The sequence below is a fragment of the Dama dama genome, chromosome 9 (assembly GCF_033118175.1).
Source record: "Dama dama isolate Ldn47 chromosome 9, ASM3311817v1, whole genome shotgun sequence".
Taxonomy (NCBI): Eukaryota; Metazoa; Chordata; class Mammalia; order Artiodactyla; family Cervidae; genus Dama; species Dama dama.
This window is the reverse complement of record NC_083689.1, coordinates 53066625-53089856: the sequence shown is the minus strand read 5'-3', so window position 1 is coordinate 53089856 and position 23232 is coordinate 53066625. Positions and strand designations below refer to the sequence as shown.

General features: G+C 32.9%; 1 protein-coding gene across 6 annotated transcripts in view; it reads right to left on the bottom strand.

Moving 5' to 3' along the window:
• Positions 1-1547: 1547 nt before the first annotated feature.
• MATR3 (matrin 3) overlaps positions 1548-23232 on the bottom strand; it is a 38656-nt gene continuing 16971 nt past the window's right edge. For 3 of the 6 annotated variants that reach the window (XM_061151420.1, XM_061151421.1, XM_061151422.1), the window contains 14 exons: positions 16413-17504; positions 11559-11620; positions 10450-10491; positions 10006-10118; positions 9706-9758; positions 9147-9272; positions 8502-8627; positions 8146-8313; positions 7246-7377; positions 6540-6583; positions 6060-6435; positions 4269-4635; positions 3688-3809; positions 1548-2611 (listed from right to left, as the gene is read on the bottom strand). In XM_061151420.1, coding sequence (XP_061007403.1) covers positions 2561-2611; positions 3688-3809; positions 4269-4635; positions 6060-6435; positions 6540-6583; positions 7246-7377; positions 8146-8313; positions 8502-8627; positions 9147-9272; positions 9706-9758; positions 10006-10118; positions 10450-10491; positions 11559-11620; positions 16413-17324 — 2694 coding nt within the window. In that variant the 5' untranslated portion in view covers positions 17325-17504 and the 3' untranslated portion in view covers positions 1548-2560. The remainder of the gene's footprint in view (positions 2612-3687; positions 3810-4268; positions 4636-6059; positions 6436-6539; positions 6584-7245; positions 7378-8145; positions 8314-8501; positions 8628-9146; positions 9273-9705; positions 9759-10005; positions 10119-10449; positions 10492-11558; positions 11621-16412; positions 17505-23232) is intronic. The other 3 variants (XM_061151423.1, XM_061151424.1, XM_061151425.1) reach the window with 3 other exon arrangements.

Sequence of the window (23232 nt, the reverse complement as noted above, 5' to 3'; positions counted from 1 at the left end):
CAAGTGAGAGTCCCTCAGTCATGTCCAACTCAGTCCATGTTGTGACCCCATGGACTATACATCCATGGAATTCTCCAGGCCAGAACACCGCAGTGGATAGAGCTGTTCCCTTCTCCAGGGGATCTTCCCAACCCAGGGACTGAATCCCAGTCTCCCACATTGCAGGCGGATTCTTTATCAGCCGAGCCACCAGAGAAGCCCAAGAATACTGGAGTGGGTAGCCTATCCCCTCTCCAATGGATCTTCCTGACCCAGGAATCAAATCACACTGCAGGTGTATTCTTTAACCAGCTGAGCTACCACGGAAGCCCTTTTACCCTAAGAAAAAGGGGTAAAAGAATTCAAAGGCTGGATATAAGCTTTAAAAGTTCCTTATAATCTATACCATATAAAAATCTCTAGAAGTACTTATTTGGTACTCAATAGCCAGAAATTCACATTCCTCATTTACAATTCTAAACAAAATTATTGGGTTGGTAAGATCTTATGGAAAAACCTGAACGAACTTTTTGGACAACCAAGTGTTTTTAGGATACACACTACTACAGCTAGCCAACTTAAGCCTTACCAGAGTCATTCTCATAGGCCATATTTATTAGCAATGATAAAATTGTAAAACAAACATCAAGTTTCCTTCACTCAGGATTAACATCTATTTTAAACTAAAAACTAAAATGGTGGTGGGAAAATTTTCTACTTTATAGTTGGTTAAGTGAAAAACATTCCTGTTAAATAAAGGTTTGTCATAATCTGGGAAATAGCTGTTACAGGTTTATTCATCATTAGCAATTTATGAGAATTTCTACTTTCCAAACCCTAGCAAATGAAGATATTAAACATTCTTTTCTACACCTTGGTATATCTAACAAAGTAGGTAGGACCTATGAAGAAAAGTTGACAAAAAACAAGGGATTCCATTGTACACAAAATGCTTTGTATAGCTACTGTTAGTTAAACAGTTGGAATTAAAAGTTGGTAATTAGTAAAGGTCAAAATTAAACTGAAGTAAACTGGCAAGGATTTTTTGTGCATGTTACATTAAAGTGTCATTTTCCCCTCAGTGGTAGATCATAAAATTTCTTCCATTTGATACATCCTTTAATAGATCTAAGTGGTTCAAATCCCTTAAATTCTTTTTAAATTAAAAATTTGCTTGATAATAATCTTTTAAATCAATTATCCCAACATATTTTGAAAGGCTGATAGAACTAATTCTTGTTATTCCATGTTATTTCCAAGTTTATTGTTAACACTTTAGACATGTCTAAACATGAGCTTTTGTCGTTTGTCACCCTTAGCATTTTGAACTCCTAAGGTCTGAAAAAACTGTAACTAGTCCAATTTTTAGTTATGTAACAGGAACAAGAAATCCACCAGCACCAAAAGCTTTAAAACTCAGATTTTTAGTAGTAGTTTTTAGAACAGTCTAGATTAAAAATGGAATAATTTGTTAAAGCATGCAAGAAAGTGTAACAGTAAATAAAAACCACAACTGTGACAAATATATTGGTTAACACCTCAAACATGTATAACCAATGAACATGGCCTAAGTTTTTGTTTTTTATTGGTACTCACTTAAGAAACTTGAATCCACAGATATAAGCAGTATATAACCAGAAAGTTACAAGTAAACACAGATTATACATGCAAATTTCTGTTCACAAAGGTCACATATGCAAGTATATGAATTAGAAGCGTGCGTCTAAGATTATGGCCAAACTGTTTTTAAAATGCAGAAATGTAAAATTACATCTTGAAAATACAAAGAGATGGTCTACACACTTCAAAAATCAAATGTTGCTTATACCAGATGATGTATGACAGCTACAGGATTCAAGTGACAAGCAATAAGGTCTCAAGAAATTAATACTGGTCAAAGAGAAGGGGAATATTTTTACATTTCACTGAAAATACATTGACTTCTAGAATATGAAATCTAGCAGGAACTTGGGGAAAAAATTACAAAATCTAAAGCCAATTACTTAATATTTCTTATTACCTAAACAACAACATGACATTGAAAGAAAACTGCACCTGCATTTTAATTACCAATCTCACATTAGTGAAGTTCTCCAAAAATGAAACAAAACCAAAAATGCTTCAAACTCCAAATGAAAAGTCTGCAAGGCTCAGATTAAAATGTGGAATGTTTCAGATGAAAGTAATAAAAATACAATTGGTTTTGTTCTTTATTGAATGGAATCAAAAGTTTTGACATATCTTTGAAGCTTGGAACTACTCAATTTCATCTCTCTGAATGCTTCTACATATTCTTCTTAGTGGTGCAAGTGTCTTTAGCATACGAAGTCAGTCTCTACAAAGTATTTCTGTCTGTTACCATTTTGATAAAACAAAAACAATTCTTCATTAACTTAACCGTATATGTATTTTTGCTATAACACTTAACACATGAACAGACATCTATTATCTATTATTTTTCCACTAAAACAAAAGAGTACAATAGTTTTCTTCTAACTATCAGTATTGTATTTAAAAAAGGTTAACATTTAAAAACAAAGAACCATTATTTTCTTTGAAATCATTAAGCTTCTTGCACATCTCAAACTTCCTTCTTCTGCCTGCGTTCCTCTGCCAATTTATTCAGAAATTTCTGAAAAGAAAAGAAAAAGTTACAAGGATTAAGTCACCTTAGTGAAACATAACAAATGGATTAACTACAAAACAAAATATTCTAATTGAAGTTTAGGGACCTCAGTCTAATTTAACTATAACCTTGTCAATATTTGTACGATCCAGTTATTCTAATCAAGCAGGTATAAAACTAAACTGGACACCACAGTAAGGCATGGGAAAAGAAACAGTAAAATATGAAAAAGTTACTTCAATGTGCAATTAAGACTAACTTACAAAGATGAGAAAACAAAGACCAAAATACGCACATAGAATAACTGCTGCTACCCCCCAAGAACTTAAGATTAGTTAAATGACATGTATTTAATTCAATGCCCCTTCTTCTAAGACAAAAGGACAAAATATTATTAAATTCCTGCTACCACTGAAAATAACCACTGTCCTTAATACTCTAGCAGCTTTGTATTATAAATCAGTATCATCTTTTTTAACTCCTACTTTCAAGTTCTCCCTCATCTATTTCAATACTTGGTCCTTAAGCCACTAACTAAAACACCAAACTTCGAAATATCCAAACAGAAATTTGTTATTCTTTATTATGTTGTGCTTTATTAATTTTTCCTTTTACCTGTATATCCTTTTGGTCATAAAACTTCACTGAAGTGTCATTATTAATAAAATAATAATTTAAAGTCAATGTAAAAATCATTAAGCATAAAGGGATATGGCACTTTAAAGTTGAAAAAGGCTTTGTAGTATTTCACTGGACTTTCAGGCCTCCAGTATTTTCCAAATTAGAGAAATTACAGTCTAATAATCATTTGAGAATACTCAAATAACTCTTAATTATACAACAGAATTTGTAAAAGTTTAAATCTATAAATTTTGAAATTATTGAATTATCATTTAGTTAAGCATATATTCTAGAAAGAGGTTTGGCAGATCTTTCCAGAGTTCATCAAACTGCTCAAGGCCCATCAATAAAGAATGTTATCAGGATAAAGCGTGCTGGGTCCACAGATGGTACTGGTCCATAAACTTACGTGACTTGTTAGTTTTCACAAAAGAACTCTCCTCTTTTAGATTCAGCCTTACCTTTAATTTCTGATAATGAGGAAGGCTGCTGCAATGAGTATTCTTTGCAACTTCTTCATTTGTATAAAAGAGTGAACACAGCTTACAGTAAAACCCTGTTTTAGGTATCACATAGTCTATACCTAGAACACAAACATACATTCTTACAAATTCAGTAAACTGAAGGTTTTAATAGTGTTCTCAAATCTTTTTTTCCTGTCAATATAATTTGAATGAGTTAACAATTGTGACATGTCCAATATAGCCTACACTAAAACAAAGCAAAAACCATGACATCGTTAATAGCTTGTATTTAATTGATGTTTAAGGGCCCACACCTAATCGTTCTCTTAAAAATGTTGAAATAGAACGGTGAACAAAACAAAAAGCAATGTGAAATTCTCAGAAAATTTTATGAGGAGAAAAAAGAACATATTATGGAATGGTAACGAAAAGAGGAAAAAAGAATGCTTCAAGTAAGATTTACAAATTGTTCTACATAGAACTTCATGTTATCAGAGTTTATGTAAGACCAATTTAAAAATATCTTATAGTAAGAGTTCGGGGAGGGTGAGGGGGAATAACAAAGCCTTAAATCTCACCAACAGGAACATTGGGTTGATATGGTCCAATTCTATACTCATCTGGGATTGTATAGTCCTCCTTGTTTTCATCACTTTGGCCATCTGCGTTTTCACTTGTATCTTTGTTGGGGTCATCAGCATTCTCAGCAGATTCAGCACCTGGCTCTGTATTTTCCTCATTTTTAATTCCATTTTCCAACGCTGCTTCATTTTCTTGGTCAAGTTCCTCGATCTTGTCCACCTTAATTTCAACCAAACCATCATCATTTTTGTCACCAGATTTAAATGCCATGCCCGATTTACGAAGTTTCTGAAGTTCCGAATCTTCCTCATCACCAACCTCATCTAGAGTGACAAAACCTTCCATATTCCCTGGGAAACGACGCTGTTAAGAAAGACAAATTTACTCTGCAACAATTATCCTGCAGTATCCCTTCCATTTGCTTTACTTGAAGGGAAAGGGATAGCGTCTTTGCCTTCATTTTCTCAAAAAAAAAAAAAAAAAAAAGTGTCTTTTCTTTCTCTCCCCCCAAATTTACTAGTCTTAAAAAAAAAAAAAAAAACTTAGCTTGTTTTAAAACTAAGTAATCGAAGGCTTCCCTTATAAAAGAGCAGAAAATAAATATGAGGACATTTATACCCTACTTTGAGACTTATTATGCTGTAAGATAATCAGAGAGCTGATTTCATGAAGTATCAATACATTGAATGATGTCCTTCAAAGAAGGTATCTTATGGTGCAACTCTTTTTATCACTGTGGTTTAAAAATCAAGCTCTGGAACATAACTGCTTAGATTTAATTTTTGGCTCTGCCACTTGTAAGCAGTATGACCACAATCTACTTAATTTTAACATGACTCAATTTCCTCATTCATGAAATATGGATAACAAGCATCTGTGGCATAAGGTTATTGTAAGAATCAGTTAAGTAGCACACACAAAGAGATTAGGAAAATTGATGGCACATAATAAATGCTCAATAATTATCAGCTCTTAAGAGCACAAACATAGTACTACATAACTATCATCTATTTCAGCCAGAAAAAGAACTTCAAGGCTAACTTATTTGACCAAGCCATCAAAATTTAGAGGTAAATATTAAGTTTTCTGGTAGCTGAGTCTATCTTAGAAGGAATGAATGAAAGAGGATTATAATAATCTCATTTCAAGACATTTACCTTATAGGGTTCTAAAGGCATTGTAATGCCCTAATCTTTAATGGAGATAGTCAAGTACACCATGGGTCTTCTGATTTACTATTCTTTTACCATGTATGTATTTTTATATTGCTATTTGCCTTACTTTAATATGTGACATGTGCTCTGGGAAAAAATGTTTTAAAACCCATTAAGTATCTAATCAAGGTTACATTTCTATAATAGGAAAATTCCTTAAGTTCTATCATTTTTGACATAACATTTTAAGTGTCCTGGGTCAGTCACCCCTGGGTCAGGTCAGTTAACTTACTGTAAAATCCATACCCCATGTTTAAAAAAACAAGCTGGACTATAATATAAAGGCTGCCTACTACTATTTACACACTACCACTACCAAACAGAATCATATATAGCTTTAAGTCTTTCTCCTTTGTTACTAAAAAGTTCTCTTTGTGAACTGACATTTTCCTACTGCAGTTTAGTCCTATTCAATCTATGTATTGCAGAGTTTAGATTTCAATTTTTTTTAGTGATTCCTATCTATTTCTTCCTAATATAAGTGACTAATTCTATTAAATGTGACCCTAAGATAAATAATTTGAAACACTGATCTAGTTTTCTACCGAAACAAGTCAACATAAAACCTTTTACCTTCTTAAGCTTTTTCTTTGCAGCTCCAGAAGCACTGGCATTTCCATCTTTTTTCACAGCTTTGTCTGAAGGGTCTTTTTTCCCATCAGATGCCACATCCCCTAAATTAGCAAGATCTGTTTCATCTCCCACTGAACTGCCACTTTCTAGCAGTGCTGCTGCTTCTTCTTCATCTACAAGTAGCTCATCTTCAGATTCAAGAAGCATGTTAGGCTCTTGTTCTGCCTGGTCATCCTTTGTATCTTTTTCACCATCTTCACCTGACTTCTCTTCTTGTTCTTTACCTTCAGCAGTACTTTCAGTCTTCTGGGAACCATCTGTTTTGGATTTCTTATCACTTGGAGATTCTTTGCCATCTGGAGAGTAAGATCTTTTCCTGAAACCAAAACATACACCTGAATTAATTCTACTGAGTTAGAAAACAAAGATTTAACATACTAGCGAATACAGAGACACACACACACACACAAAATGAATTACCGGGATTTATCTTTTTTGAGTAAGTCAATGCCTCTGTTGGGAATCTAAAAGACAAAATTTTGCCAGTTACATAGATGTATTATTAGACTTTGTAGAGTATTTAATTATCCAGTTAACTAATAAATGATGACCATCCTTTCTATATCAACTAACCTTATTTAAACCATACCTAAGACTGTAAGCTGCCCTAAAGTTATTAATTCATTACAACCAACATTTCAAGGGAAGTGAATAGTAAGTTTGTTGACAAAGCTTTTCAAATAAAACCTTAAGTAAAACAGATAAAAACAAAGATACTTTATACAGACATCAGTTTAAAAACTTCTGTATTAATGAAGACCAGAAAAAGAGAAAAGATTACTCTCTTTCAATAACTAAATCCTATATATGTATTAATTATTTACTTATTTCTGGTCATGCTGGGTCTTTGTTGCTGCGCTCTGGCTTTCTCCAGTTGCAGTGAGCAGGGCTACACTTCGTTGAAGTGCTTGGACCTCTCACTGTTACAGAGCATGGCTAGAGCGCGGCTCAGTAGTTGTGCACAGAAGGGATCTTCCCAGATCAGGGATTAAACCTATGTCCCCCACACCACCAGGGAAGTTCCTAAATCCTATATTCTCAGCATGTAAAAATGCTAATAAAAATGTCATGGCTTGAAAAGCATGAAAATAAGCTTTATAAAGAACCTGAATCAAACACTACATACCCTGAGGACCAATTTTTTGTATTTTTCAGACAGGTCAACTTTTACACATCTCCCTTGAAACCAAAGGGCCTTTTTCAAACAGTGGTCAACCATTGCCATTGCATCTTCTCTGGTTTCCATCTCAATAAAGGCCTGGGGCAAGAAAAAAAAGAACAAAAAATTAATTAAAAAGGAAAAGTTTGGAAGGATACTCATGAAGCTACAAAAAGGTTAACAAAGAAAAGATGCTCTACTTATCATTAATTTTAAAAATGAAATATAAACATGAAATAACTTAATCCATCTATTAATTAAATTCACATAATTTTGAAAAGTCTGTAATATCCAGTGTTTATAAAGTTCTTACAATGCTAGTATACGAGTACTATTTTTTGAAGAGCATTTGGCACCGCCAAAGAAAAGAAAGCAAGTATCAGGATCCACCACTTCAATTCTGAAATTGTATCCTTCAATTATATGCATAAATTCACACGCCACAAAATCCACAGCAGCATTAATGGCACAGCCAAAAAAACTAGCATCTCTAATATCCATTAATTAAAGAAATTAAATTCATCACAGTTTACTCAATGGAATCCTGTGTGAAGTGGAAAGTAAGTTTAATATAATCCCATTTGAAGTAAAGGGGAAAAGTATACTTATATACACAAAGGAAGATCTTTGGAAGCAAACTCTGGAAATAATATTAGCCAAACTAGAGAAAAAGATCTTTACTTTCCACTTTATTTTCTCAATATTCTTGAATATCTACTATGACTTTATGATAAGAAAGAACCAATCCACTTGGATTGGCTGCCAAATTACTCCCCTACCCCCTCACTAAAAATGAGGATGTTATAAAACAAAAACTTAAAAAACTTTGAGAAATAATCTTTTTCAAAACTTCTACATGTATATTACCTGACTTTTCATCCTCATCAGTATATAATTCTTTATTTTCCCATAAGGCTCAGCAAGCTTGAGGACAGCACTGTCAGAATAGCCAGAATGAGGTAAGTTGCTGAGATGTATCACCCGTCCAAGCTCTTGTTTTTGATCAAACTTCTGGTCTGGCTTCCCTTCAGGTTTCTTTAATACACAGGAGGGGAAAAAAAAAAAAAAACAGAGGAAATCAAATGTTAGTAAGTATGTCATAATTATTAGTCAAGATTATCCTAGATATTAGCAACAATTTTAAATAGCTGTAAGTCAGTAAATAGTAAAATGAATACATTAAATAACTGGTGATACCAATCTGGAAAAATAGAGATTATTACCTTTATTCTCTTATACTTCTGGGATAAATGAACTCTCACTGGCTTGCCAAATACTAATGCTGGGGTGGTTGTATAATAATCCACTGCAGCCTGAGCATCTTCCGTGGTTGCCATTTCAATAAATGCCTAAAATTGAAAAATATATATATTAACATTTTCAAAAAACAACCCAATTCCACACTGTCCAAAGTCTTTCCAAAAATATTTAATCATTAAATAGATATTTCTATTTTCAAGAACCTGAGAGAAAAATAAAATCTCTAATTTCCTATTTTATTAAAGATCATCTCAGACTATTACTTTCATGACACTATCATTTATTATGCCTACTGAATTTGACACAATAATTTGGCACCATTTGGGTAAAAGTTTGAAATGTTTTTCCAAATAATTATGTTTCTATAGTTCTTACTATAGCAGTAGTATAATAAAGACAATGTAACTGCTTAAGAATCCCAATTTCTAAAGTTACTAATAATCTATTAGTACTAGAATTTATTATTGATTAGCTCAACTATTGGCCCTTTCCATCATTACATCCCACATTGATGATTTAAGCTAACATTCTTTTTTCTAATACAAAATAATGTATTCTCTTTAGGATATACTTTAGTGATGAATAAATACTACACACTTAACTCATACCTCATTAATTTTATTTAGAATAAGATGATTTGAAATAACTCCAAATGGTTCCACCAGTTGTAATAGTTGATATCTCAAGTTTTTCCCTCGCTGGAAATCCATGATGTGAACAACTCGGCTAGTTTCCTATTCATTAGTAAAAAACCAAGTTAGTAAATAAATTTCTTTAGAATCAATACAAAACAGTAAAATATTAAATCTTTTATAATCTACAGTCAATCAGAACAAATTAAGCAAGTATTTAAAATATGTCACTGGGACAAGCCTCATAGTTTCAGAAAAGAATGTCTGCACTGATACTTAAATCAACTAGTTATATAATTAGATGGCAAACTTAACTTTGAATCAAGGTGAAATCTCTAGACTATGGACATATGAAAACGAAGTTTTAACTCTTATCAGAACCACATATAAAGCCTACTGGTTTTCAAACTAAAGAAATCTTTCTATAATAAGGACTACAACAGATTCAATTAGCAAGGATTCAAGTCAAATTACGTTTCCCCAAAGAACTAATAAATACAGCTAATACAGTAAAAGCAAGAGCTTTATTACTGACCACTCTGCCTTTCTGCATGTGTCTTGGTCCTTGCAGGTTTCCGTTTCCAGCACCTTTATGGGGAAAAAAATATTTTCAGTCTTAAACTTAAGTATACTTGCCCTACCAGGCTATTTTAAATGAAAACCAGACATCTCTCCAACAAGCAAAAGGACATTACAAATATATGAGTATCATGTATTCTCATGCAAATGTCATCTTCGAGTTACATTTCAATGACACTTCTTTTGCCTAAAATCATTGCATTTAATCTTTATGATAAAGGCTCTTAGGGAAAGGTAACATGAATTTCATAATCACCCAGATTTCCTCTTGGTCCAACTGCTGGTCCCCCAAGATGAAATGATGGGGGTGGAGGTCCCAGAATTCCCGGTGCTGGGTTTGTAGATTGCTGCAACATGAATGGATCACCCCTGGGAATGTGAAAACATAAAATACAAAGTATGAGAAAGAGGTCCATCGAAAATAACTAAAATTTACTGCTAAACACTCCTTGTGTGACTATGATTTCAATATATATTTGGGGGCATTTATGCATGAAGTAACTAGGGGAAAATCTATAATAAAAAAATAAAAATTACTACATAAAATAGTTTCTAAAAACTATTTCACCCATGGTGACTTTTAACAAACTCATATTAAATAAAGAAATTAAGAAAATATTGTTATGAAATGTGAAAAATTTAACCTGAATTCCTTACATTGATCTCCTTTACAAACAATAGCTTAAAAAATTTAACTTACATTGTGTGTCCTGTATCAGTGTCAGGATTCCATTCTGGGTAGCTTTAAAAAGATCAGAAAATTAACTTTAAAATAAAACTGCTCTTTTCACAAAGTAGCCTTGTTTGGCCTTTAAAATAGATTTATTAGTAAAGTTATACAGCAGTGTATGTGTTAGAAATATTACAGTTTAAAACATGTCATACAGATACTTCCAAAGGAAAACTTCAAATTAATCCAAATGAAGGAGAATTAACTTGTTCTGTACTGCTTAAAAATTTTAAGTAATGTAAATTGCAATTAAAATACCTCCCTTATCTGTTTTTTTGTTTTTTTTTTTTTTGGGGGGGGAGGTGTCAGGAAGAGTCACACGACTTGTGGGATCTTAGTTCCCTGACCAAAGATTGAACCCTGCCTGGCCCATGGCACTGAAAAAGTGCATGGAGTCCTAACTACTGAGCCTCCAGGCATTCCCTATATTTAATTCACAAAGAGAAGAAGTGCTACATGAGGGAATGGAAATATGGGTTATATAGGGAAACAAAGATTGACCACAGATATTTTTTCCTCCAACATTAAAAACAAAGAGCAGAGCTGAGTTCTGGCACTAGACAGAAAGGATAGCCATAGCACGGTGTATGTGAAAATGGCCACCCCAGTGAACAATGGGTTTCACGTTGTTTAGGTAGGGAGATTCTTTACAAATTCTATTCTAGCAGCTTAAACTCCATCACAAGTGTCTCAAAAGCAAAAAATACATCCTGAAGGGTTTTGCTTGAAAACTTGTTACTTCTAGTATAACTTCCCCCTTTTCTTCAAGGAAAATAAATACTTTCTTTATTCTTAGAGCACATATTATTGTTACTGAAAATGCTCTTATGAATCTACTGTATGTATCAATGGCGATCTTTAGGTCTCTTAAAAATTCTTTCAATTTTAAATAACAAGGTACCACTACCACTCCATCTAATATTCCATGTATAATTCCAGACCTAAACATTGCTGGACAGTGTCAACTATTCAGTAATAACAATGTGGATATTACAAGTAAAGGATGAATTCCCCGAAACCAATCAATGGCTGTTTCTGACACAGTTAACTGATGCTTTAAAGGTATTTCAAACTCCTACATTTCAAGAAGAAGCTGGCATCGACGACTGTGACTTGCTCCATTGATATGTTGACTCCACTCCTGTAGCAAAGTAAATTAGTAGAATTAACAAAACTAAGATTTCTTTTCAACCATTCAAACTCTAGGATGTTAATCTATATGTCTATATGCAATTATCATAAACTGAACACCTGACCATTCACTAACCACACTTATTTAAAACCATTTCTCTGAATCCTTGTAGCTTCATCCTGCCCTCAAATACGCCATGCACATTCTTGGAAAAACTGGTAACTTGGTTAACAAACTAACAGACCTGACAGGGAAAAGATAAGAGTTAATAAAGATGAAGAGTAGTAACTGACTTTGAGATCAGTAGGCATATTAATTTCTGCTGTAGACAAAACTGAAGTTTTATTCACATATTATTAGAATTGCTTTCACAGAACTCTGATAAAATATCCATGCTTATATCACTTTTTAAGAAAATGTATACTGTAAGTATGAATAATTAGTTAAAAAGAGTATATTTAGTTTCATCCAGCCTTTGAGGTATGTTGCAAGTGTACTATATAGCCACAGAAAGCGAAGTCGATTCAACAGGAGTGACTTTTCTAGGAAACAGTCCCCAATTTATCAAAAAAACCTAAGCTCCCATTGTATTTCCCCAAATTAGAGAAGTAAATTTCAGGAATGTCCATTTCTAAATTTTAGGAAGGAAAACATTTTATTTCTTCAATATTTGATTTATGATTATTTTAAATTTTGAAGGGATTACTTTTTCCTTTACTTTATCCAAATAAACTATCCTTTCTTTAAAAATCCACATGTAAATGATTAGCATTTTAGGCAATATAAGAGGAGTTAGGAAAAGTAGGCTTTGCTGCCAGACTGCTTAGGTTCAATTCCCAAGGTACCTACTAGATGTGAATCCTTGGTACAAGTTATTTAAAAACACTGTGCTTCAGTATCTTTCTAGGGTTTTGTGGAAAGTAAATGAATAATAAAGGTAACCTGTTTATTGGAACATTGCCGGGCACATAACAAGTGCTAATAAGAAGAAACTTTTTAATTAAAAAGGAAGAAAAGCAACTATTATTACACTGCTTATAAAGCTATCTTGTTTTACAATCCCCACTTTACAAGTATTATTGTTTCACAAATTCTCACAAAATAAGGCAACTTTTCCAAGACTCATACTACCTGAAACATTAGAAAGTCCTTAAGAGGGAGTCTCACTTAGAGCTGAATTAAAGGAACCAAATTATAAGAGATACCATTCTGAAGTTTTAAAAAGTTAATTTATAAATGGAATCTAATTTTTAAAAACCTACAGCTTGAGTGTTTACACACATTTCTTTGCCCTACTAAAATTAACTGAAATTCTGTGAATGAGGTAAAATGGAACATTTCAACAGAATGGTACTGCTAAGAACTTGGGGAGCTATCTTTCAAAGTTAGACTGTCTTTATGGCTAACAGTTAAGGAACTGGAAGAGATCTGTCCAGCTGGCTCTATAACCAAATGTTTGGGGTATAAAAACTTTCTATTTGCAAAGCAACAGACCACTGACTTGTTGGAAGCCACTTTAAAAATGGCTGTAATCAAGAGGCACCACAGGCAAAGTTCACAAAATTCAGAAGCAGGATTAAACAAATATGTTAACCAAGAATTTTAAAGAAAACTATTCAGATTTAAAATATCCTTGAGAAACAGTGTGTTCAGAGAGGAGTAAAAGTTACCCTACTAGGCATGCTTCTAATTAATAGGAGATGGTAAGGCTATCTAGTAGACGAGAAGTTATTTATATCCAATCCCCCATGATCTTTAAGGGTTCAAACTTTTGAAAGTGTGGCTGGTCTTACAAAGTACTAGAAGGAAAACCAAGATCAAAGAATCAATTATACCTCCCACACCCACCCATTATTAATCTGCTCTACCATAATGGGTTTTTAAAAAAATCTGTATCCTTGGATTCTACATTGAGGCAACACTCAGATTAATAAAGAATAAGGATTCACTTTTTGAATTCAGAAGTTCTACAGGAAAAACTACATTCACCTTAATGTCATTGAGATACCTAAATTATATAAAGAAAGGATAATTTGGAAAAGCACATGTGGAATGGCAAAATGAAGTTAAGAATAACTTAAGGGCTTCTAGAAAACTAAAAAGAAAAACATGAACTGAAGTGACAAGACAGCAGAAGGGCTGTAGTGGCCAGTTTTCTTTAAGTGAAAGGAATTTTGAGGCAAGTTTGAGGCTGTGTAGAAAAGCAACTTGACGTTCTAAAATGACCTAGAAAGAAATAAAAGCAACATCATCACTGAACGTTACTTAAAATATCAAAAATAATGTCAGATGTTTTTCCCCTAAAAGACTATTCATAGTAAGAAGAAGTTTTGATCATGTAAGTTATTTAATGTTACCACTAAGTGAAAAGAACAGATTTTCCAAGTTATGCAGCAATACCAGAGAGCAGGATTAAATGTTTTAAAAATTTTCATTATCTACTTTCACAAGAATTTTCTCTAAACTCAGTGATTCTATATCAGCTATAAATTAAAAAGATCCCTACCAAAAGTGAGCATTTATTTTTTCAATACTGAAGACACCTAGAAAACATTAGCTAAATTAAGGTAACTATATTAAGAGAATCCAGGTGTTAAAACTTCTTACAATCGGTACAATTTACAAATACTACAAATTTTGAAAATCAAAGGGCCTCTAAATTTCTAAATTTGCTAGAATACATGCATTTTTGCAGATTAAAAGTATCTTTTTACTAGGTAAGGTGCCTTACTCTTGAATACAAAGTTTCAAATATTCAAAAATGTTCTTTGGCCAATTTAGATCCATTTACTATCATTATTTATTAACTGTTCAGGAACTAGAAGGTAGTAACATCTGGTTAGAAAATAATAATACACAAAAATAGAAACTTTTTCTGATTCAAGTCCTTCTTGATTTCCTTTTGTGTTCCTTTACCGAATTGTTTTCCTATATGTAAGTGGCAACATTAAGTTACTGCTCAGTCAGGATGGAGAGACTTCCAACAGCAGCTTTTATTTTTGGATGACTCCAGTAGCAAAGATTAAGTCCCTTAAGATCATTTTCATTTGAGAAACTGTAACTAGCTATCTTCCTTGGAATTTAGAGAACCTATCTGAGAATATTTCTCATACTGTCATTTCTGCAAGCAGGCAAGAAGTAACAGAAAATATCTGGAGTCACCAAAATTTAATGGATCTTTTCATTAAATCATTTCATACCAGATCTAAACCTTGAAGTTGAATACTGAACAAAAACTAAATTCTATGATATACTAACTGTATCCAATAAATCTGAAAACAGGAAACACCAAAATACCTAATTCCCTAACTTTTATGAGTTTGTGGTTCCATGTCTTACATTAAAATTAATCTATGAATGTAAATTTACCATTTGAAATTATTTTGACATGGATTGAAGAATATTCCTTGTGTACTTAAACTATTACTTCAGAAGATTTTTGTACTATAGATATATATACATGTATTTTTAGCTAGAAATCACTCTTTAAAAAGATATTTTTCAAAATACTCTATAAATTCAAACAATATAAGAAGTCTCTTAATTATCTCAGACAAAAATATTGAGATCTAAACACAGAAAAGGGATTGAATGGTAAGACTTTTAAAAAGATTAAAAACAAAATCTCTAATGATTTACATGATTTAGTTTACTCAAAAATCAACTCACTTAAAAATGCATTTAAAGGGATAGATATGTAAAGAAAATGACCTTTCCAGATGTTACTGTGAAGAAAAAACCCTGTAATAGCAACCATCAAATCAGTTTCATGGCAGCAACATGTTCCAATTAAGTACAGCACATCAGGAAAAATGGATGGTCAGATTACAGATCAAGCTAGTGGACTGCTATAATGCTGACTTTAAGTCAACTGCACTGTATTTTGTTTTGGGAAAAAAACAGTGCGAATGATTAGCATTGAAAATGTTGAAAGAGAAAGGACAATATATTTAAAAGGGCATTTTGAAAAAGTTCCCATTTTGCCAGATGTGATAATTAAAGCAAAGGAGAATTAGATTTTTTTTCTTCAAATGAATATACCAGAAGTCTAAGTCAGAAAAAGAATATGCTTATGAGGAACACAGAACAGGATACTGCAGTAGGTGATTTTCCCAAGTCTCTAAAGGGATAGATGCAATATGGGATAATAAAAAGTGAGTTTTGAAGTATGTTTAAGAAAGTTGTGGAAAAGGAGAAAAAAAAATGATGAAAAATTTCAGTTACAGCATGAGAGTTTGTGTCAAAGGGAAATTAAAAAAGAAGAATGAACTAATCTAAAATATGAAATATACTGAAACAAAGACCAGGGCTCTACATTAACTCTTTCCCTGTAGCCACAGATAAGGAAAAAAAGAGAATTGTTCAAGAATGTATCTTTACTACATACGAATCAGTAATTAAGACAGATGGAGAGCTGATTATCTAGCATCCTGAATGGCAGAGCACATTGACTGCAAAAAAACAGAAAAATACTTAAAACAGTTCAACAAAGCAGACAAAAAAACCTGCTTAAATATATGATTAAGAAGAACATATTGATGCCAAAAACCAACAAGATAATTCCAGTGGATGACAGCTTTGTGGCCAGAAGTAATCTATGCAGATTATATTAATGTAAAGCCCTGGTTTAAAATGCTCAAAAACAATTACCTTCCAAATAAAGTAAGTGTTCTCAAAAGTATAAAAATTCTTGATCAACTCAATGTCATCAGACTACAGATTCAGAATACAAGATATAAGTAAATACAGAATAGGCACTACAATGTAAAAGAAATTAGAAGTATCTGTTGCATTAACTCACCTTATTAGAATGAACTGGCAAATCACATATAGAGCACAGATGGGGATAACCCTTCGGTAAGAGTCCATGGAAGTCTTCAATATTGCTACTTGGAGGAGCGCCCCTCTTTTTCTCAAAGAGAGATCTCTCTTGTAAGGGGCCAGGACCACGTCCCATTCTCTCATACTCACTGTCAAATTTATGATAGTTATGCGAGGTCTCACCAAAAAAAGAATCATCCCTACACCTTTCTCCATCTCTTAATCTGTCATCTTCATAATCCATTCTGTCATAATAACCAGATTCTTGAGAACGACTTCCATGGTCATAATCAAGCACTGGGTTGAGACTAGGACCACGATCATCAAAACTATCTCTTCTAAAGTGCCTTTTTTCTTCCCAATCGTCCCTAGGTACTCTGTATGGTGGCTCCCGTGTAGCAGATCTGCCATCTCTACCATAACTCAATGTAGGGCCTTCTTCAGTTCTCCTCCTTTTAAGCTGCAGAAGGATTTGGGGCAAATTCTCAGGAGTAATCTTGTCCTCTGGATAACGACTCAGTTCATCTAAGTCTCTAGCAGACAGACCAAAGCTGGCCAAAATGTTACTGGCCTGGTCTGCATCTCCACGGTGTTGAGAAGACAAAGGGAGCGGACCTCTACTTCCAATGTTAAATATAGACTGCAAATTATGGGAAGAAGTACTAGCAGAAGACAGTGCACTATGAGCTCCTTGTTGATTCAATGAAGAACTCATTCCAAGATTCATTAAACTAGCAAGGCGTGCAGTACCCTGGTTCATCCTTCCAAGAGATGCTGGCATACTTAAAGACTGGGTAGCAGCAGCAAGAAGGCCTATTCCTGCTGCAGACAGGTCACGCCCATGACCCTGTGAGTCCCTACCGAGAGATGACTGCTGGAATGACTTGGACATTGTAGAACTATCTCTTGTCTAGTTTATAGATTAAAAAAAAAAAAAATTTTTTTAAAGATGGCCAAAAAGAAAGCTCAACTAGAAAACTAGGTTAACTTTGCTTCAAAAAATGGTAACGCCAAGAAAAAGGATCAATAAGGACTGTAGAATCTTCTTCAAGCTGAGAACCAGCAGACAACTCTGTAGAAAAATAAGCAATTTTAGTCATAAATCCCTTTAAGTAGATGCCGTTTTTTTTTTTTAGAAAAAAAAAAAAAAAAAACTTATGCATCATGTTGATTTAAAAAAAAACATTTAAGATCTCAAACTTACAAGGAATTACATAACTTAAACAGATTTCAGATGTATGCAGAGCTTGCATATACTTAAAAAGTAGTCTTTCATGCTAAAGTTTAACTATTAAAGGGAATTTCATACTGAATTTAAAAACATTTCAATTGAAGGGTCAGATGTCTGAATATATCAAAATTTCAATAAAAATATAGATGGGTCTCTTCTTTTAGAAGAAAAATACACCCTATAATATGATGCTTAAGTTCCAGAAGACTAAAAACAAAACAAAAAAACCAAGGTCAGCAAGTCAAAGATGAATCAGTTGTATTGTTTTAGAAAATGAGACCTATTAACACTATCAGAAAGAACCAAGTAAAATCACAAGTAACGAAGCTTAAGTGTCAAGTACCTAGAATAAGATCTAAGACCAAACACTACAGTTGAGATCTTTATGCAGCAAAATCAAATTGAGGTAAAGACAGATGTGAAGAAAAATAAGTGACTTCCTACAGTTTACAGATTTCTGCACAAATTTAAGCCAAATAATTAACTGCCTTATTCTGCATCCTCTATCAGGCAGTTGCTTATTTCATTTCTAATCTTAAAAGGTAAGGAGAATCAAATATGGTCAGTACAGAAACAGGAGACTCCCCAAGAACAACCACAAGTACAGGAAGTATAGGTGATTTAAAAGAAGTGAAACTCCCCAAGGTAGTAGCCATGAACATTCTTTAATGCTCAGAGCTATAACACCTCTAGAGCTCAAAACAGGTGAAAATGAAACAAGATCTTGCTTACACAGATTTCTGTAAACACAGATTCTTTCACAAGAATAGCCCCATCATCCAGAAAATTTAAATTCTGAATACAATCCCTCAAGATGTGTTTCCTCCAAGATGTGATAGTAACTAAATTACTTTCATTTTTATTTTGTTATTTTACCTCAAAAGTTTTTACATAAGAATTCACAAAGCATTTACGAATGATCTCATAAAGTATTAAATGACGTACGTAACTGTCCCTGGTGAAACAATTTTATAATCACAATTACACACAGAAGTTTAACAAGTCTTAAACTGTTTGCTACATAATTCTACTATGTAGAGGCACTGCTCAGTTAACTCATAAGTTTGATCACCCACATACCTAAGCACTTAGTTTAAAACATTAAACTTTATCAACATAAAAACCAGGCAATAATTAATAGTTACAAGTCAATTATGGGACCAACTCCACCAATGACAGATTAAAGTAAGAAAACATTGGACAAAAACAGCAGAAGAACTATAAAAAAAAGTTGCAGGCAAGACTTAGTTAGATTTTACAAAAAGATGTAACAAAGTTAAAAAGACACAGAAATGCTATCAAAGGTGACTGGAATTACAAATGTTTTTGCACACCAAGAAAGATGAATTTGAGAAAAGACACCAAAGAAACTAGTTCCAGATGAGATCCATTACATAAACTACTTAGACCTTAAGATTAATAAAGATAAGAGTAAGTGAACATCATTGGATGAAGGATTCTCTGATATGACTTTTAAATACCACACAGAATGGTGGTTAAAATACTGTTGAAACATTTGTAGCACCCTCTTATGCTTTCATACATTGTTAAAAACAAAAACAAAAAACTATTAAGAGGGTTTTTTGAAATCAAAATTTCAAAGTATCTAAGTTACTATTAATTGCAGCTTTGCCCTTCATTTGGGAGTCAAAGCTTTGTATACTGAAAAGCCAGCCTTTCAAAAGAACTATTCTTTCCCTTTAGGGAAATTATACTATGGCATTATGATCATGTGTAAATTTTTAACATTGATATTTTAAGGAAATGATTGTTGAATTACAGAGATCTCAATTACTTTTCTTTGCAACATATATGAATGGTGGAGTTGCAAAAAGGAAAGGTTAAGAGAAGTAAAGGTAAAAGGTGATAACCTTAAGACAAAACAGAAAATGGATGTCAGAAAAACTAAGAAAAAGAGAAAGACAACCATGTAAATCCCATGACAACTTGTAATTTAAGAATAACTTTAATATTTTTGTGACTCAGTTTCAACTTCAGTCCCACACAGACATGAGAGTAGCAGTACTGAAAAAGAACTTAAGTCAAACTTTTGATTGAAACAAATTTCTTAAAAATTGTCTATCAGAACAAATAAAGAGAAAATACGACAAGATAGCACTGATGCAAGAACATTTATTAAAAAGTTCCTTTAGTATCTCATTTTTGGTCAATGAACATAAGATGAACAAGGCACTTTAAAGGCTCTAAGTGAGACCTACTGACTGAAACCATCACAATACTGAGAGATTTACTAAGTTATTAAAGTGTTTTTTAAAAAAAACTAGCTTCTTTTACTGTATGTTTTTTCTCCATAAAGCTGCATTTTCACAGAGTAATAAAGTTTGAAAATAGTTCCTTGGAGATAACTAATCTAAAATGTAATGTTAAAATCCGATTTACCCATTTAACTTTATACAATACAGACTCTTTCACTTCCAAAAAAAAAAAAAAAAGTGTCTCCACCCTCCCCCATCAGAAAACATTAGAAAAGAAACTTAAAAAAAAAAAAAAAAAAGAAAGAAACTAAGTAGGCTTCACAAATGCCGTTTAACTATAGCCTGATGGTCTGATATTCAAATTCTAAACGAACAAAGTGCATGATATAAATTCTATTAAATATGTTAGCTTCACATTCAACATCCGAATATGTATGGTTAAGAAATAAGCTTCAGTTAATAATATTCAACAGCCACATTCCACAAATCTGATATCCTTTATTTTCTTCAATAATTAGAAGAAATGGAATACTAAAACATTTTAGAAAACAAATGAAAGCTAAACACACACAAAATTCACAGAGAACACAGTGTTCCGTATCCAAATTTCCTGTGTAAAATAAACATTATCTATTAGTCTATTATGTATTCATTATTTCAGAGGGTTACTTAGCAGGAAATAAAATGAGCATAAGAATACTTTAGTTCTTTAAAAGATGACATAGAAGAAACCTTCAGTCTGAACTTAAAAACACTATGTTTTAAAGGTATCTAATACCACCATATGGATCTTTATACTTTTTGTGTGAAATAAATCACTTTTTAAAATAACTGATTTTAAGATAGTATAATCATAAAGGCATGCAGAGATACTTAGGAAAGAAATATCCACATGTTGACATAATAACCTTTTAATCTCATATAAAAATTGAACATACAACAGCTAGAAAACAGCTTCTGAATTGTAACACAAATGGTGCAAGAAATTTTGAGATTTTCCCATCTCTATCAAGGTCAAACACCTTTGTGATTTAACTTATTCATGTGAAAATATGCCAAATCTACACAGCAACCAACAATACCAATACATTAAAAATGTCCTAACCATGTCACCAACAGATGGCAGGGATAGTTCACTAATTTAAGGATGTACTTGACTAATTAATCTCCAACTGAAGTACAGGGTACTTCAATTGAAGTAAATATTCCTTAAAGTTCCTCACTTATTAACCTTATAATGGCTTTATAAATAACTTTTCAACATAGCTTCCATTTTAGAGTATTAAATAAATCTTCATCTTAATGTTAGCTTACATCACTCTTTTTCTACCATATTTTATAATTTGTATTTCATTTAAGGTTTTTTTTAAAATAAACTGAAGTAGAACTGATTTATACTACTATATGAGCTTCAGGTGTACCACACAGGATTCAGTATTTTTGCATATTACACTCCATTGTAAGATAATACAAGATAACAGCTATTATCTCCTGTGCTATGTGATATGTAATTGTTGCTTATCTAGCTCTATTAACTTTGTATACACCAATGTGCCTCACCACACAACAAAGAAAAACTATAAAGTACAATGCCCAAGAAGGCTGAAAAAAAAAAGAATTAATATTCCGAAGTGCTTTAAAACTATTGGTGTCAATTCATATTACTGATCTGGATTCAACTTCTAACCCACTTCTTAATCCTTAGGTTAACAGCAGATTCAGTTGCTAAAAAATCTTCATGGAAATCCATGGAAAAGATTCCTATTATTCAGACTTGAAACATTTTTCTTCTTCCTAAGTTTTTTCCCTAGTGACTTTAAGTAAATTCATACTACAGGAAAGAAAGTTACTCCATTTAACTGACAATTTTGACTCTTCATCTGACCCACGACACTAACCTAAAAGCAAATCTGTGGTTTTCCTCAAGGCATCATTCTGCACCCTTATGATATTCCCCTCTGCTTCATGATCTGCTCTCTTGGTTTCCACAAACATTTGTACAACTATTTGATTTGATATAAGTTGAGATTTTTTTAGAGCCCAAACGCCTGGATTTGAAAACCAGCTCTTCCACAGAATAGCTGCATGAACCTGGGCAAATTAATTAACATCTGGGTTTATCCCCTCGTATGTAAAATGGAAATAAAAATAAAATCCATTTCACAGGGCCTGGCATATGGTAAGCACCACAGTCATCATCTGCTTTATGCACTCCGATCCTCACAACCAATGAGAAAACAAACTAGAAGTAAAAGGACTGACCTAGAGACATAAACACCTTTCACTTGTACTGGACTATTTCATGTATCAACTATAATGTCTCATCCAATTCTATTCAAAGCCAGATTTAAAACCTGAAGGTTGTTACCAAGTCAGAAGTCAGCTTTAAAAGACTACAAACCTAAAACATCACTCATCATTCTACTCTGTTCAAAAACATACTACTCCCTACTACTTACCACATGAAGTCCACAGTATGGTTTTCAATGCCTTTCATATATATTGGTTGCATCCTACCTCTCTAAACCTATTTCCTGGCACATGCCAACACCTTAACAGAAAGTTAATTTTATGAGCCATTACACAGACTGCTCAGTACTTGTCCAAACATATTAGCTAGAATGTGTCTCTCCTTTCTCCATTTAATACTAGCAATTCTCTTAAGGTCCAACCCCCCCCCCCTCACATCACGTATTTTACAAATCAGTGGATATAAATGCCAAAGGTCAGAAACAACTTCAATAAAACCTTAGATATCTATTTCCAATGATTCTTCCTTCCCTTATGGAGTCTCTTGTTTTTAAGTCCTACCACTTAACAGACATGTATCTTTTCAGTGTTAATTTTACTTTTCTTAATTTTATACAAATGGGCTTAATATATATATAGCGCTTATTTAAAACTAATTTACACATGAATTAAAACTACATTTTCACTGTTATATAGATACCATTACGGCATACATACTTATCTGTTTTTCAGAAAATGAACATTTAGACTGTTTATAATTTCCGGTCATTACCAAGAATGCTGTTAATGAGTATTTCTTGGTCTCCTGATGCTTCAGTGTAAAATTCCCTCCTCCACTGTGCTTCTCAAGAATATCATAACCCACATAAGGGTACATAATTAAGCATTAAAATTGTTCTATTGCTTCACACCTTTTCACAGTGAGAATGTTTTAAGTACAAATGTTTGTCTTTGCTATTACTGTTCCTTTCCCAACTACTCTGTGAGTCAGGTGTTCAAACACTTGACTTTAAACTTTCACATATGTTATAAAAGCTCTTCTATCAGTGACTGTACCAAAGAGAGATGTTTAATATCCTAGTAATTTCCAGAGGGAAAAACCC